Genomic DNA, 18,274 nt, shown 5'->3' with positions numbered 1-18,274 from the left:
CTGTACTTATTTATATAAATCTCTGAAAACCTTGTTATGTAAGTGCTGTGTATGTTTACTGGCCTCCTAAGAAGCATAGCACAGCTAAGCATGTAAATGAGACAGAGGCACTGAGATGATGCTGGCCGGGATCCTGACACAATGCCTGCCATTGTCCTGATCACCGATATTATATAAAGGAGGAAATTCATGAAAGCTGAAGCCGATCTGCAGCCCCACACAGCTCAGAACAATGACGTACTGTGCGCCTTTCACTCGCCAAGTATTTCGGGTAACCTTCCAACGTCCTACACAGAGTCTGACAGAATTTAATAATCAAATCTTTGGTGTATCTGACCATTTCCTACCCCTACGCCTGGGAATGGCTTGCAATTTTCAATATTTATTCAAAACCAAATATGCTATTTTCATTCCTTAGCTGGATGTTTGTGAACAATATGGAATTTATGTCTATTTTAGTCTAATTATTTATCTTCCCAGAGCTTCCTATGCCGGACGATCTCCGGACTCCGCTAAAGTGCCAGAGAGAGGAACATCGAACTCTTCATTTCTTCCCTCCAGAGTACGGCTGTAAGGGAAAAGAACAACCACTGCTAAAAATACCATGCATACTGCCGCCTTCTCTATATCCATCCCTCTAAATACCATGCATACTGCCACTTCTCCATATAGATCCCTGTTTATACCATGCATACCGCCGCTTTCTTCATATAGATCCCTATATATACCATGCATACTGCCACTTCTCCATATAGATCCTTGTAAATACCATGCATACTGCCACTTTTGCATACTGCGGCTTCTCCATATAGATCCCTGTATATACCATGCATACTGCCACTTCTCCATATAGATCCCTGTATATACCATGCATACTGCCACTTCTCCATATAGTATAGATCCCTGTATATACCATGCATACTGCCACTTCTCCATATAGATCCCTGTATATACCATGCATACTGCCACTTCTCCATATAGATCCTTGTATATACCATGCATGCTGCCGCTTTCCTCGTATAGATCCTCGTATATACCATGCATATTGCCACTTCTCCATAAAGATCCCCTTATCCCCTTTCCCTGTATAGATCCCTGTATTTACCATGCATACTGCGGCTTTTCCCATATAGATCCCTGTATATGCCATGCATACTGCCGCTTCTCTATATACATCCCTGTATATACCATGCATACTGCCACTTTCTTCATAAAGATCCCTGTATATACCATGCATACTGCCACTTTCTCCATATAGATCCCTGTATATACTATGCATACTGCCACTTCTCCATATAGATCCTCGTACCGGTATATACCATGCATACCGCCGCTTTCCCCATATAGATCCTCGTATATACTATGCATACCATCACTTTCCCCATATAGATCCCTGTATATACCATGCATACCACCACTTTCTCCATATAGGTCCTCGTATATACCATGCATACTGACGCATTTTCTATAGTGATCCCCTGTATATGCCATGCATACTGCCGCTTCTCTATATACATCCCTGTATATACCATGCATACCGACACTTTCTCCATATGGATCCCCTGTATATACGATGCATACCGCCGCTTTCTCCATATAGATCCCTGTATTTACCATGCATACTGCCACTTTTCTATATTGATCCCTGTATATACCATGCATACTGACGCTTTCACCATAGAGATCTCTGTAAATACCATGCATACCGCCACTTATCCATATAGATCTCTGTATATACCATGCATACCACCACTTTCTCCATATAGATCCTCCTATATACCATGCATGCAGACGCCTTTTCTATAGTGATCCCCTGTATATGCCATGCATACTGCCGCTTCTCTATATACATCCCTCTATATACCATGCATACCTACACTTTCTCCATAGGATCCCTGTATATACGATGCATACTGCCACTTCTTCATATAGATCCCTGTATATACCATGCATACTGCCACTTTCTCTATATAGATCCATGCATATACCATGCATACCGCTGTTTTCCCCATATAGATCCCTGTATATACCATGCATACCGCCGCTTTCTCCATATAGATCCCTGTATATACTATGCATACTGCCACTTTCTCCATATAGATCCCTGTATATACCATGCATACCGCCGCTTTCTCCATATAGATCCCTGTATATACCATGCATACTGCCACTTCTCCATATAGATCCTTCTCCATATAGATCCCTGTATATACCATGCATACTGCCACTTCTCCATATAGATCCTTGTTTATACCATGCATACTGCCACTTTCTCTATATAGATCCATGCATATACCATGCATACCGCTGTTTTCCCCATATAGATCCCTGTATATACCATGCGTACCGCCACTTTCTCCATATAGATCCCTGTATATACTATGCATACTGCCACTTTCCCTTTATAGATCTCTTTATATACCATGCATACCACCACTTTCTCCATATAGATCCTCGTATTTACCATGCATACTGCCGCTTTTTCTATATAGATCCCTGTATATACCATGCATACTGCCACTTTCTCTATATAGATCCCTGCATATACCATGCATACTGCTGCTTTCCCCCATATGGATCCTCGTACATACCATGCATACCGACGCTTTCTCTATATAGATCCCTATATATACCATTCATACCGCCGCTTTCTCCAAATAGATCCCTGTATATACCATGCATACTGCCGCTTCTCTGTATAGATCCCTGTATATACCATGCATACCGCTGCTTTCCCCATAAAGATCCTCGTATATACCATGCATACTACTACTTTCTCCAAATAGATCCCTGTATATGCCATGCATACTGCCGCTTCTCTATATACATCCCTGTATATACCATGCATACTGCTGTTCTTTCCATATTGATCCGTGTAAATACTATGCATTTTGCCATTCTCTCCATATAGACCCCTGGATATATCATGCACTCTGCTGTTCTCAACTATCTAGTAACCATGAACCTAACCCTTACAGTGACCCTATCACACTTAAGGGTTGCTACACACAGCTATGTACATTACATACCCTACTTACACAGCTACACAACTCTGTACAAAACATGTATACTGCTACAAACTACAACAACAAATATTACATCTCTCTAAACAGCTCTGCAGATAGCATGTATACAAATACCTGCTGCTACCCTCCTCCATACACAGCCCTGTACGTAACCTGCATACATACGTACCTAATACCTGCTCCTAACCCCCTATATATGCATCACAGTACATGATACTGGCTGCTTCTACTACTTTCTATACATAGCTTGTATACTGCTGTTTCTGCTACCAGCCTACATACACAGTCCTGTACATAACCTGCATACATACATACTTTCTAATATATGCATCACAACATACACCCAACATACACAGTCCTGTACACACTATGTATACTGCTGCCTGCTTGCAACTCTTTCGATAATGTATACTGCTGCCTCTCCAATGCCCCCACATACACTGCCCTGTACACATACCATATAAATTACTTCCTGCCCCTACCACCCTACACACAAAACTCTGTACATAACATGTATACTGCAACCTGCCCCTACCACCCTCCATATACAATCATGTATACTGTTTCCTGCTGCTGCTACCACCATCCATACCCAGCACCCAACTTGCAGCCAGTAAATTATATCAAGATTTGGAAAAATATTTTTTTTCTCTGTCTCTGTTTATATACTGCTTCTTTCTGACAATTCCCTTCTCTTCCCCAGCTGTAGAAGATGGCACCACCGTGGATATCTTCTCGTTCGGGATGTGCGCTCTTGAGGTAAGTCACGTCTTTGTTTAGTCTGCACATCTCCCTGAAAGCTGAAAATGTCAACAGGATCTCATAAACTCTAAATGCCAGATATACAATTGTGCTTTATTCATTTCATCAGATATAAACAAATGTCTTTATACTTCTTACAAATACCAGGGATCAGGCTGGGCTCAGCTGATACCCGGAGCGCTGTAGTGGGAACACAAATCTCCTGTATGGCGGAAATGCAGAATCATGTCCTCTTCTTGTAATGTGGCTCTGCACCCCTCCAGTACCCATTCATTCAATTGGACAGAGCTGAGATTTGTGGGGTCCAATGTTTGAGTCACTGAGCTCTATATAAAAAAGCAGTGAATTCGACATTTCCTGGTGGAGAATCAAATACTGCCAATAAAACACATGGACCCAGAAGACCCCTATGAAGGAATGTTTAAGGAAATGTCGAATTCCTTAATTTGTAAATATAGCCCACTGACTGTCCCCAAAAAAACTCAGACGGAGACCATGTGACCAATGCCTAGGCGCTGAGTATGTGAACAGGCATTGGCAGGATCTGGAGTAGCCATTACAATACATTTTTATGCTTTGTGTTTGATATGTTTTTTCACTTACACATATAATTACAAATATTTGTCCACCAAAGTGCATCAAAAAACTAAATGTAACCCCCTACATAAAATGTCTGGATACAAAAATCTGCTCACTGAGGCCTAGCACCTCTCTAATCCACTCTAGTAGTTGTAAACAATGGTGATGTCACTTCCTGTCTATAAGTGTTAGATAGTATACAGGAAGAGGGGCTGCTGATGGCAGTGGCCAACCCCTACTTGACTAGCACTATCCCCACCCCTTGCTGTTAGATGCCCCACCTCCTGTTTGCCTCCTTTGTGTAAACAGGAAATTACATCACTATTGTTTACAAATCCCAGCCTGGATTAGAGGGCGCTAGGCCGCAGTGGGCAGATTTCCTTATCTAGATGTTTGATGTAGGGGGTTAAATTTCGATTTTTGCACTCTGGGGGGGGGGGCAAAATAATAAGTGAACTTTTAGCGTAAATTCAGCTAAGGACAAGGGCATTATTAGTGCAGCCTTTCTAGTAAAATACGTCCTCCCTGCTTCTATCAATCCTCACTTTGAAATAAATATGTCCCCGCCAGGTCAACTTTGTATTGCACATGAGCTTAATGGCTCCCTACATTCCTATGGGATTGCAGTACTCTGCCAGGTGGGGCCAAAGCCATAGGACTGAATGGGGCTTTGGAATGCATGCACAATAAAAAGAGGACCTGTCAGGACATTTTATTGGTTGGAAGGTGCTTGGGGTGGGTAGGTAAAAATGAAAGTACAGTTACCCCATTTCCTAGGTAAATATTAGAGCAATGGTGTTGGGCAAGGTTGGTGCACATAAAGGTTGGTCACATAATTATATGTGATGGCGTCGCCATCTTTGCCCCTTTTCTGGGTTCTTCTTCCTACGTCACTCGACTCAGGCGCGAGATTGGGTGATGTGGGTTGGAAAAAAACTTGCAGATCTCACTGCGCATGTGTGGGATCGGCAAGTTTTTTTCCCTTTTCACTAAATAGGCTCTTGCCTATTGCGCAGAAGGAGCAACCAAGAGACTCCCAGGATGCGTGACGTAGGTATCCTGGGAGGCTTTGCGCTCCCATTCATTCTCAACCACCTAGGCGATTAAAAAAGGGTGTTGCACATAATTTTTACCTTACATAAAAGGGTTCGCTTTTAAGTGGCAGCTGTATCTGGACATTGTGGATGCGTGTTGCTATGGCAACCCCTTAATTAGCCCACTCATTATAATTGCTATGGCATTTCCAGATGGCTCAACTACATGCAACCTCACTAGCCCCACATAGAAAATAAATTACTGCTAATGATTGTAAGCTCTTCTGGGCAGGGTCCTCTCCTCCTTCTTCTGTTTTTTAAAACCCTCACTGATTCCCACCAATCCATATCCCCCTCCTATTGTGTGATACTTCCCCCACCTTCTAGATAGTAAGCTCTGCGGGTCCTCTCCTCCTCATGTGTCACTGTCTGTATCTGTCTGTCATAGGCAACCCATATTATATGTACAGCGCTGCGTAATATGTTGGCGCTATATATATACAGTTTAATATTAACAAAATATAAGCAGGACGGTGGGTGGATGCGTGATCTGTCTACCAGCCTCATATTGCACCACTTATGGTTGAGAATGATCTCTATTGCACCATACAAATGAATAGGCCACATAGTATAGAGATTTCCTAATTACATTTTCTAGAATTAGAATTATCTACTTTGAATAGGCTGATTGAATCATAGGGGTCTATTGTAGTGAATCTGACATTCCCTGGTGAAGCTTCTTTCATGTCGACCTGTTTCAATGGCAGTAACTGATTCTCCATCAGAGAATGTTTCAGTGGATATCAGATTCACTGCTTTATAAATAGTTGCCATAGACATGTATTGCCTTTTCTAGCACTGCATAGTAGGAAGCAGAATGTGTGTATGTAATGAGTGAATATACCTGTGTAGAACAGACTTTCTAAATATTTTCAACATGAGGGAACCTAACTTTCAGGTCTCAGGGAACCCTGGCTATAATTATTATATCCACAGCTCACAGTACATTAGTGTGGTGGTCAGTAGGAAGAATTCCTCTTACATTGCTGGTCAGTGGGAAGAATGTCACCCTTACAGCTAAAAAGATCATTGGGGTCACTTAAACTGACCTGAGAGGAACAAATTGCTCATTGCTCATGGAACCCCCAGCAACCTCTGGAGCAGGGGTGTCAAACTCAAATACACAGTGGGCTAAAATTAAAAACTTAGACAAAGTCGCGGGTTGAAACTGAAATAGCACTGCTACTAAAATTCCCTACGTCAAGAAAACAGTCTAATGTTCGAGTGGCTGGAACTCCCTTTTCAGTGAAATAGCACCGCTACTACAATTCCCTGCTTCTATAATACAATCCGATGTGGGGCTATGGATAGGCAGAGAGGCCACTGGTCTATAGACGTGAGTGATGCCGGGAATTGTAGTAGCAGCGCTATTTTATGGCAGCGGTGGGCCAGCTGCAATTCATATTTAGGATTCCTTTGGGGGCCAAAAAAAGTTTGACACCCCTGCTCTGGAAGAACCCTGGGTGAGAAACCCTGCTGTATACTATAGAAAAGTAAAGTATATAGGATATGAATACACTATGATCACATCTGCGGCACATCTGGAAAAGCAATGACAATGAAGTGAATAAAAAGCGTTGCTTTGTGCTCTGTCTGGGCTCACGGGAAGCATTCCAGTTGTTTGTTTGGGAATGAACTCGATATCCTCTGTTGTGGCTGCTCATTTTGGCACGTGGTACCTCCTCCACTCCTCTAGCTGAGTATGGAAGGAGCCCACATATCATCTCTTCTGATTTTCAGCCCAGAACTTTTTTTGGCATCAACAAAATCTTCCAAATTAGGCCAACACATTCGGTTCTTTTCCTGGATGTAACATCATCCTTTGTTTACTGGGATATAAGGACTCGCATTCTGTTCAGTAATCTCACATTTTATACAGATCTCCAATTCAGAAATGGTCCTTTTCTATCAAAGCTTAATGGCAGCTCATTTAAGGAAATGGACTGCCTTGATGTAACCGGTGTCAGTATGTGGCAAAACATCCCTGGGTTAAGGTAACACACCCATTCATGGAGGTGTGCATGAGCCCTCAAAGTGATAAGGTGTGCATGGGCCCTCAGAGTGATTCTCTGCAAGGTATATTTCTAGGAATATGGTAAGAGAAAGGTAGGTCCAGGGTGATGCTCTGGAAGGTATATTACTAGGGTATTGGTAAAAGAGAGGTGGGCACAGGGTGATGCTCTGCAGGGTATATTACTGGGTTTATGGTAAGAGTGATAGGTACTCAGTGCTGTTCTAAAGGGTATTTAACTAAATTCATGGTGAAAGGTAGATGGGCAAAGGACAATGCTCCACAGGGTATATCACAGGGTTATAGTAAAAGGGAACAGGTTGAGTTGGGAACAGGGCATTGTTCTTCTTGCTAAATTATAGGTTTATAATAAAAGGGAGGTAGGCACAGGGCAATGCTCTGCAGGGTATATTATAGGTTTATAATAAAAGGGAGGTAGGCACAGGGCAATGCTCTGCAGGGTTAATATAGGTTTATAATAAAAGGGAGGTATGCACAGGGCAATGCTCTGCAGGGTATATTATAGGTTTATAGTATAAGAGATGTGAGCATAAGATGCTCTGCAGGGTATATTACTTGGTTCATAATAAAAGGAAAGGAGGAAGCTGGAACTGGGTGATGTTCTGTACATTTCATCCTATTGAGAGTTTATCATAACACTGTATACACCACCCATCCCTAACACACCCTGATCCAATGGGCATGGAATCAAGAGGTCGTGTAATAATATAGATAAGGTCTGATGCACTGGGTCACTCCTTGACCTAATTCAGCTGTTGTATCTTTCTTAAATTTTGATTTACCTCTACATAGTAAAATGAGACATATACTTGCTAATAGGCTATTCTAAGGATGATTTGCTGTTTGTGTTAGAAAAAGCAGATTTGCCTAAATTATTTTTTTAAATAAAATATACAGCCACTGACACGGGATATTCTTTTCTGCAGCTTTTGATAAGATAGCAGCTACTTTCTACAGTCCAACGTGCCCCACGTTACCTTTTGTCTCAAATTATGTAAAGCTTTAAAAATTGCCCTTCCAAAAAATGAACTGCAACTTTTATCTTTTACCTAAAAGCCATAAAGTTATTAGATACATGTATAAGCTGGATATCCCTGAATATATAAATGTGTACGGGTTAAGGTGACCTGTCATTATGAGTAACACTATCATTACCTTGCAGATGGCCGTGCTGGAGATTCAGTCCAATGGGGACAAAGTGTTGGATGAGAATATAAAACTAGCCATAAACTCCTTGGAGGACCCCAATATGAAGGTGAGGGATGGCAGCTTCTGTTCTAAATTAATGATAATTATGTTAAGATGGGGTTTATTTTGGTATGTGAAAAGATTGACACTTTGTAACATTATTTTCTAGGAATTTATTCTGCAGTGTCTCTCTGTCTCCCCGAATAAACGGCCATCTGCACACGACCTTCTCTTTCATCGAGTGTTATTTGAGGTTCATTCGCTGAAACTCCTAGCAGCACACTGCTTCCTCAATATTCCCTGTAAGTATTATTGTGTATATTGTCCTATATAAACTCCATGTTATAGGGAAGGCAGCATAGGAGCTACCTTAGGCGATTTGTTCTTGTCCTAGCACTGTATACACCACCCACCCCTAACACACCCTGTATCTAATGGGTATGCCATCCAGAAGTTTTGAACAAATTTTAGCTGGAGTCTGGTGCACTGGGTCACCCACTGACCTAAATCTCTTGGGGATTTCAGCTGGTTCCCTTGCATTCTTTATTACATCATTGCCAAAATCCTATCTTTAGAATAGTCTCTCTAGTCCCTAAGAGATATAAGATTACCTTAGATGGCTTGAGGGAATCTTGTGTTACATATTAGTAATGATCCCCAGCATGAGCTTGGCGAGGATATTGCTGTGTTGTCTGTGTTCATAACATACCATAAGGCTGGTGCTGAGCCAACTAGATCACAGCTTCTGTTCCAGGAAAAACAGACCATTTACATAAGCAGCCTATTAGAGGGATGAAATCGGAGTGCTAATGTCAATTAAATGCATTTTCACAACCACTAATGTTGTAATCCGGAACAAAACAAACAGCTCAGTCAATGTTGGTGGAAAGAATCTTAATTTACAGCTTAATGCTTCTGTAGTGAAGGGGGGGGGGGTTAGACTTTGGAGATGGGATCTTAGTACATTAGGAAGGGAACTCTGGAATATAAAGATATACGTCTCCATATATAAGTGCAGAAATTCAGACCATTAGGGTGGACCATATTCCAGGAAGGTTGGGTCCTATGAAATAGGGTAATCTTTACACAAGAGAAGGGCCTCAGGGAATGCAGATAGAGAATCAGATCTTAAAAGTGGACCTTCATAAGGGTGGTGTTCCAGTACATGAAGGCTAAGTACATTGGGATAGGGTCTAATTATGTGAGGACAAAGATTAAAACAAGTCTTTCCTTATACTCCATGAAATAAATGTTGTGTCACAGGGAATTCCTGATAAAATGGATAAATTGAGGGTTGGTGTGAAGAATGCCCTCATTACAGTGATAACCAATAAAGAATGCCATTTACAGTGTTAAATACCACCCCTCTAGTCTGCCAAATGGTGTTCAACCTAAAACTATGCAGGTATTATCAAATGGGAGGTTAATCAACCAAAACCAAAGGAACCATAACAACCATTAAAGGAAGCCTGGCATTCCATGGAACCCTGGTTGAGAATGACTGGGTTAGACCATAAGGGTAAAACTCATTCCATGAAGGTCATTTAGTCCATGGGAAAAGAGTATCTGTAGATAAAGCAAGTCCAGCAAGTCCAAAAGGAGGGGACTCGGCCCTTGGGAAAAGAACTTAGTACATACAGAAGGGCTTAGTTCATAAGAAAGAAAGAAATTACATTTATGAATAAAGGCCTACAGTCCATTTAGTAATAGAACCAGTAAAGAACAGGAGGGACCCAGACCATGAGGGTGTAGAATTAATCTACCATGTAGGACAATCAGACCATTACGGTGTAGGCTGAATCCTTCAAGAGGGCAGTCGTTGTAGGATGGGATTAGGTTCGTACAGAAGGGCATTCAGTCAACTCGGCAGAACATACTCTGTTGAGGATAAGATAGGGATAGGGATACTACAGGTTTATGATTTGTGAAACATTAAAAAAACAAGAATTTGTGAAAACAGTTTGCAGTTTGGTATTATATGGTATCATATTCCATATAGGTTTGGGCCTGTAAAAGGAAATGACTCAATGCAGTCTGAGTCTACCAAACCCTATCTTCTATCACATTACCTACCAAGATGTAAAATTTCTCCAGCTTTTTTTGTTTTGAAACTTTTAATTATCATCTGTCACTCATGATCAATCACATTACTACTGAAAACTGTGTTTCCAGTATTAGACCAGCGTATGGTGTCTGCTCCCAGTCCTTACATGTCTGTGATTGAGGTGGGATCTCAGAACATTAAGAAAGGAACTCTGGATTTTAGGGATACACGTCTCCATGTATGAGGGCAGAAATTCAGACCATTGGAGTGGACCTCCATAAGGGTGCTGTCCAACTATATGAATCTCATAGACCAATGTGATTATCCATCCGTCATATTGTCCCCATTCCTTTACAGACATCACACAGGATAGTCTATTGGAAGAGAAGACCAAGATAATTGACCCTCAGGGTATTATGGCTCATGTGCCGCGGAGAGGTCAGTCTGCTGTGCTGTGGAGGTAAGTGACACCTGTAGTTTAAAGAAAAGAAAAGCCAAGGGCAATTTATGGCAGTGAAAGGGTCAGCTAAAGCTTGGGATGGGGATATAGAGCATTTTTATGGAGCATACATTGGGGTGCAGCTAGTCGTATGCTTTCAGTGTGGGTCCTGGGCATATGAGGAACAGGGCCATACAAGATGTTTAGGGACTACATGAAGTTTCTGGCTGTATAAAGGTTCTCACTTTTTCTCCCAACTTTATCAGATATTCCCAGGTGTCCTCTATGGAGCTGGATAAGTTTCTGGAAGATGTCAGGTGAGGGGACGCTGAGGTTAGCTGGTGATTGCTTTGACTTTTTAGTCTCCTATTCTATCTGTCTTTTCTCCTTTCTTGGGATGTGACATTATTAATTATTCATATTCTTTACTTCACTCTCACATACTGTCTCTGCCATGGTTTCATTGCCTATTGCCTGTCATAGTCTAACCACACAAATACTGTCTTTTTCCCTAAAAACATGACTGCTGTCTCTCCCAGTGAATGCCTGCGTTGTAAGTGATGTCTCTTTCCTAATTCTTCTCTCACTTTCTCTCTATCTCTGTCCCTGTTTCCCGCCTTCTCAATCTCTTCTTTTCCAACCCTGACTTACTTTGGTTGTATTTCAACTCCTGCCCACTCCTTCACAAATAATTTTTTTCTTTACCCTAAACTTCCTTGATGATTTTTATCTTGTGGTTCCCCTAGAAATGGGATATATCCGCTCATGAACTTTGCTGTCTCTCGCCCTCACATCCTGCCACGTGCACTCTCGCATTCCCAGGAAGATCTGCAGATAGCAAAGACCCCCACACCAGAGCCAGTGGAGGTAGAAACCCGGAAGGTGAGTCAAAGGAAATAGCTTGGGATAAAAGAAGATTTGGCCCGTTAATGTGTCCAGTTACTTTTAATGTCTTTTTTTTTTCTCCCTTAATTTTAGGTCACCCAAATGCACTGTAGCCTGGAGCGCAGGGAAGACAAATCCCGCTTACATGTATGTAACATAAAGATCTCACCTCCTAGAATATATCATATCAATACAGATGCTACTATATAATAGGGCATTCCTTATATTGTTCTGTATATGATGAGGAGCAGGGTAGGGTTTTCTCATAGACAGACATCAATGTCCACATCATATGGATTGGTATTTGCTATGCCTTATTATAAAGTTGATCGTTCTTCATGAGAAATTTTACTTCTATAGACTCTGCCAAAGCTGCAGCTAAGGGAAATGCCTTTGCTCATCTGCACCATGAAAATATCTAAAAGACATATTTTCTGCGAGCTGTCACTAAACAATTTTCTTCCAAATTAAAAACTGCAAACCTTAAATCAAGTGGTCTACAATCTGCATCCTGCAGACCAGATGAATCCCATTGCTTGCTTTTAAATGGCCCTTGAAGCACAGTTTTTCTCAGTTCGATGCAATGGATTCCATTGATGCCTCACTATTTCACCTACTAAGACCAATAAATGGGTGCTATTCCTCCCAATACCATACCACCAATAATAGGGCACTGATTGTCCTACTGACACTTACCAGGCAGTTTTCCATTTCCCATTGCCGACAAGTACCAGGTTGATATTCTCCTCCCACTAATGATGAGATTTCTACATGCAGTACATCCAGGTTTGAAGTAATAATTAGGGCTACAGCAGTGTACTGGCACTATGAGATGTTATTTTTCTCCTGTTTGATAGTGACAGGTCTCCTTTGAGCCCTGACACTTGTATCACCGCTGGTCCTACTACATACCTTGCTTTCTATAGAAGTCTCTATTATAATTAATGTACATTTTCACATTGAAGCTCCTTCTCCTTTTTGTTGTATCATTGTTTTTTCTTTTTACAGCTCACCCTCTATCTGAAGCTGGAGGATAAGCTGCACCGACACCTGAGCTGTGACCTGCTGCCCAGTAAGTTATATTGCTCTGTGTAAATTTTCCTATTAATCAAAGGTAGAAAAATGTTTGATGAATAAAGGGCAGATATATCATAGTTGCAGTTGCCTTGAAAGATTGCTCCAAGTCAGCAGAAGAAACCATGGCGGCTCTCTCTTTGGAAAAGCAAAAGCTGATGTTTAGCTTCTCTACACCCCGCCATGCCAGGTGCAGCGCATGCAGTGCTTTTTTGGCAGAATAATGGTCAATGGGCAACCCATTGTTCTTGGAAGGAGCAAGTCGCCAAGGCCCTCAGCCACATGTCCATTAACTGACCATATCTTCTCCTCTTCTACAGATGAGAGCTCTCAGACATTGGCCTCTGAACTTGTCCATTATGGCTTCATCAGCGAGGTAAGGCTTCCAAGAATGCAATTCACAGGTTTGCTCTGTCTGTATGTTGTTCTGGCTTAGGTTCTGTGTGTTAGGAACCAGAGATCCTTAATAATAACTACAGCCATAGCCTTAGTGCTGTGTAGTCACATGAATCACTAAACTTCACCAATGACCTTGTATTGCCCTCTTGCTAACTCAATGCATATGAAGGAGGTACACAGAAAGGCAACATATGGGTGGATAAAAGGCAGGGCCTATGGGTAGGATTTGCAAAATAATACACAGGCAATTATTTATTCAATGACAAAAAGATCAGTAGAGCAATGGGCAGCTGAAGTTATATGGAAATTTGTGTAAAGTTTTGTAAGACCACATTCCAATAGGGGAACCCTTGCTGATGTAAAATTGCAGAGCCATCTTTTACATGGTAAGTAGAGATGTATCATTAGCTGCTTATATATTTGAATCTGCTGGTCATTTTATTATTTTAACAGTGACCTGTCTAAAATATAAAACTTTACCAGTTAAGAAGATTTTAATTAAGTTAGTATTCCTTGAACCATACATCCCCAATATAATGAATACATTAACCATGACAAAAGAAAAAATTACCTTTCTTTAGAGAGAATGCTGCTAGTAAACCCACTGCAGTGCTGCTCACATATCCAGCACTGGCAAAGGAAATAGAAAATCTGCTGCATAAGATGACTCAACTCATAACCTGCTAAGAGGAGAAGTGACCACAATGTGAAATGTTTTAAAAAGTTATAATGTTTTTAAATTGTCATGTGTCGGCTACAAACTGTGCTCCATCTGTGTTTTTCTTAAATGTTGCCACCCTGATAATGATCATCCATCTCATATGTTTACTCAGGAAGACTGTCAGAAAATGGCAAACTTTTTGGAGGAGGCCCTCATCAAACAGCGCCTCCCTTTGAACTGACTGGAGCACCTGAGCGGACCATTCTCAGGAATATAGCAGAGCGAGGCATGTGAGCAGGAGGGGATGGCACAGAGTTGCTCTACAAGGGGCGTGGCCTACAGAAGGCTATCCAGCCCCTGAGGGGAGAGGTGGCTCCAGGGAACATGGGGAACTGCAAGTGTCACGCCAGCAAAAAAGAAGGAAGCCTGTGGCCTGGACTCTGCAAGCTTGATGCATTTCTATGGTGATCAATGGGTTGACTGTAGGGCAAACGCCCCATTTGGGTGAATAATGATTTATCAGTAGTCTGCAGTCACCAAATGGGCTTTTTTTGTGCTCATTATGTCTCTGTGATTTCTTGTAACTTACTCGTATTAGTGACTCCACAGTCCTGGGAAGAAAAATAAAAAACTGGTTTATGACTCTCAAACATCAGAAAACCTTCTTAAATCAATAATTACTTGCAGGGACTGTTTGTAAAATACCTAAAATACCTTTTCTATCTGTACTCTGAGGATATTAGACTCTGTTTTATGAGCCTTCAATATTTTACATTTTACCTTTAGTTGGACTTTTTCTGCTACCTTGACTCTCTATTACCTGACTGACATGGCCGGTGTGTATTAAACATTCAAAGAATGCACAGAGGGGGCTTTTGTTCCTTGTCCCTGCTCTCATTCATTTCGGCAGTGCTTGCTCTTCCACTGGTGGGCTAATTTGAAATTTTAGCTGGTGTGCAGGGATTGATGGAACTTTTACATAAAGAAGGTAAGGACGGGTTCGGAATGTATTTTTATATGGTTTTTAGTGAATATGTGTATGAATGAAATGGGGGATTTGATACTTGAATGTCAAGAAAGAAAAGCATTTATGTTTAAGCTATGATGTTACAGATAGGTTTTCATATGCAATGTGCAATGTAATAAAAATACGGCTGTGCCAGCTACATAGCTTAATGTACCAGGGCCCCAAAGCAGGATATTAGACAGGGCCCCTGGGGATTCAGCCCTGTACTTCCTTTCCAGTTTAACACTCAAACATCCCTCCTACTGCACAGTATGCCCCTTGCTCCAGAAGAAGGGACTTTTTCTAAAGGTGAAATTTTTATATTATGGAAGACCTTAGCAGGGGCACAATGACAACCACAGCCTCCACTAACCCTGTTTCTACTCCACTCAGTTCTGCTGTTTCCTGGATGCAACACTGAGTTAACTCCCCATAGTCTGGATATGAGAGTGCAATGTCATGCAGTGCAATGTCATATATCTGTCCCTGGGCCATGCTGCTCTCTATGTCTTCATATAGTTGAATACTCCACCTAGCTGACAGAGAGGCACTGTGCATGCAATAAAGACAGCAATGAGACATTGAAGAGTGAGGGCAGAAGTGGGACAGTGGGGAGGAATAGGGGCAATACTGTGCAAATAAGAAAGGAGTGAGGGCAATGCTGGGCAAATAAGGAGGAGTGACGACAATGCTAGGCCAAAAAGGAAGAGTGAGGGCAATGCTAGGCCAATAAGGAAGAGTGAGGGCAATGCTAGGCCAATAAGGAAGAGTGAGGGCAATGCTAGGCCGATAAGGAAGAGTGAGGGCAATTATAGGCCAATAAGGAGGAGTGAGAAAATGCTAGACTAATAAAGAGGAGCGAGGACAATGCTAGGCAACTAAGAAGTGAGGGCAATGCTGGGTCAATAAGGAGAGTGAGGGCAATGCTGGGTCAATAGGGAGGAGTGAGGGCAATGCTGGGTCAATAGCGAGGAGTGAGGGCAATGCTGGGTCAATAGCGAGGAGTGAGGGCAATGCTGGGCCAATAGGGAGGAATGAGGGCAATGCTGGGCCAATAAGGAGGAGTGAGGGCAATGCTTGGCCAATAAAGAGTAGTGAGGGCAATGCTTGGCCAATAAGGAAGAGTGAGGGCAATGCTTGGCCAATAAGGAGGAGTGAGGGCAATGTTGGGCCAATAAGGAGGAGTGAGGGCAATGCTGGGCCAATAAGGTGGAGGATTAAGGTCAGCAGTAGAACATGCAATTTACTGACAATGTTGAATGAATAATGAGGAAGAGTGAGGACAAAACTCTGACAATATTGGAGAGCAATGATGTCAATATTGGGCCAATAAGATGGAGGAGTGAGAGTAATGCTGGGACAGTGAGGAGCAGTACGGTTAGCAGTAGGACAATAAGAAGGAGTAAGAGAATTGTTGGGGATATAAGGAACTGGGGGAACAATAAAATGGAGAAGAAAAATAAATGATGGCAATGAGGAGGATGAGCAATAACTGCAGTGAGACAATAGGAAGGAATGGTAAAGACAAGTCTGGGAAAAAATTGAACCAGTAACAAAGGTGCAGAAGCAATAAACAGGAGGCATTATGGCAGTACTGGGGCAATAAAGTTGAGCATTAATGGTAGTACTGGGGCAATTAATACGTAGCAGTAGGGACAGTGCACGGATAGCAAGTGGTATTATGTGAATTTGCAGTCATCTGTGTTTTATCATTTTAATAATTTGCATACATGATACCCATTGTCACTGAGACAAAATTATGTTTTATTTTCATTTTGCTTCTGAAATCAATTTTTCTTTAATAAATTAAAAAACTCTCATTAAAATTGTCACTGCCATCATCACTGCCACAGCTACCCCTAACATTGAAAGTATTTTTCTACAAAACTTACTGTAAAGCGTGAACATGGAGAATACAGAGAAGTAACACGGATGTCATTTATTCTGTCACTCATCGTCTACCCATTTCAAGTCTGAGATTCATTCATGGGTCACATCACACTTGTGGCAACATTGTAACAATAAACTGAGAGCTCATTTTACAAATGATGTTTCTGTGTCATTTCATTCTTTAAAGTTGAGCTCTAGGAAATACAAAGGACAAAAAAAATCCAACTATGTGGTCATTAAAACAACTTCAAATTATGTTTTTTTAATGCAAAATGTAGGACTGGAGTGTGATAAAAAGGGGCCAATGTGATGAATGAAGCATGAATGCTCCCTATTTAATGTACAGCAATATGTAATATGTTGGCGCTATATAAATCCTGTTTATTAATAATAATATTATTATTATTATTATTATTATTAATAAACATAATAGTAATATTATATAACACAGGGAGCAGAGTGACAGGAAGATGTCTTCAGCAGTTTGCTGTCTCTGCTTCTGCCGTCCAGTCACTGGCATCCTTCTATCTAGGAGGACCTGGGCTCAGAAGACAGTGTTGAATGAGGTTGGTCACTAGAATGAGGACATCTAGTGGCAGGGAAAAAAAGTACTTTTGGAAAATTTCTTGAATAGAGATGAACAGGCAAAGCTTGTTTTGGTATTTTATCATTTATTGGCTTTTATTTATCTTGTTATATTTTAAGCCAGTGTTTCTCAACCAGGGTTGCTCCAGGAGTTGCTGGGGGTACCTCTTAGGTCAGTTTAGGTGACACCAATGATCTTTTTGGCTATCTGTAAGGGTGACATTCTTCCCAATTGCCTGCAATGTAAAGGAATTCTTCCCACTGACCACCACACTAATATACTGTGATCTGTGGATACAAATAAAGAAGTTGTTCCCTGAAGACCGAAAAGTTTGTTCAAGGGTTACAAAGGTTGAGAAACACTGTTGACATATTCTTACTTGTCCTTGTTGCTGTGTGCAGAGCTGGTACACATTGTAGATTGTGGGACATACTGGGTATAAAGTGCTGATGGGGTCATTTTTTAGATTTTAGAAAAAAATTGACAGATGGAATTTTATGAGATTTATATATAAATGGTCCATATAGAGAACTCGCTTCCCAATAATTCACTTTGAGATCATTACCAAGCACAAGGGGGCGCTCTTTGTGTCTGGAGGAAAAGAAGTTT

General features: G+C 41.4%; 1 protein-coding gene across 1 annotated transcript in view; it reads left to right on the top strand.

Annotated features, from left to right (window-relative positions):
• The window catches only part of NRBP2 (nuclear receptor binding protein 2), a 49,802-nt gene extending 32,567 nt beyond the window's left edge, over positions 1–17,235 (top strand). The window contains exons 10-20 of the mRNA XM_072410593.1: positions 481–570; positions 3,730–3,785; positions 8,656–8,748; positions 8,851–8,983; positions 11,083–11,185; positions 11,431–11,481; positions 11,911–12,046; positions 12,143–12,196; positions 13,058–13,121; positions 13,444–13,499; positions 14,356–17,235. Of these exons, the coding sequence (XP_072266694.1) occupies positions 481–570; positions 3,730–3,785; positions 8,656–8,748; positions 8,851–8,983; positions 11,083–11,185; positions 11,431–11,481; positions 11,911–12,046; positions 12,143–12,196; positions 13,058–13,121; positions 13,444–13,499; positions 14,356–14,424 (905 nt within the window). The 3' untranslated portion in view covers positions 14,425–17,235. The remainder of the gene's footprint in view (positions 1–480; positions 571–3,729; positions 3,786–8,655; positions 8,749–8,850; positions 8,984–11,082; positions 11,186–11,430; positions 11,482–11,910; positions 12,047–12,142; positions 12,197–13,057; positions 13,122–13,443; positions 13,500–14,355) is intronic.
• The last annotated feature ends 1,039 nt before the right edge of the window (positions 17,236–18,274 follow it).

The sequence above is a fragment of the Pyxicephalus adspersus genome, chromosome 5, assembly GCF_032062135.1.
Source record: "Pyxicephalus adspersus chromosome 5, UCB_Pads_2.0, whole genome shotgun sequence".
Classification (NCBI taxonomy): domain Eukaryota; kingdom Metazoa; phylum Chordata; class Amphibia; order Anura; family Pyxicephalidae; genus Pyxicephalus; species Pyxicephalus adspersus.
Note: the sequence above shows the minus strand (reverse complement) of the source record. Positions and strands in the feature narration are given on the sequence as shown.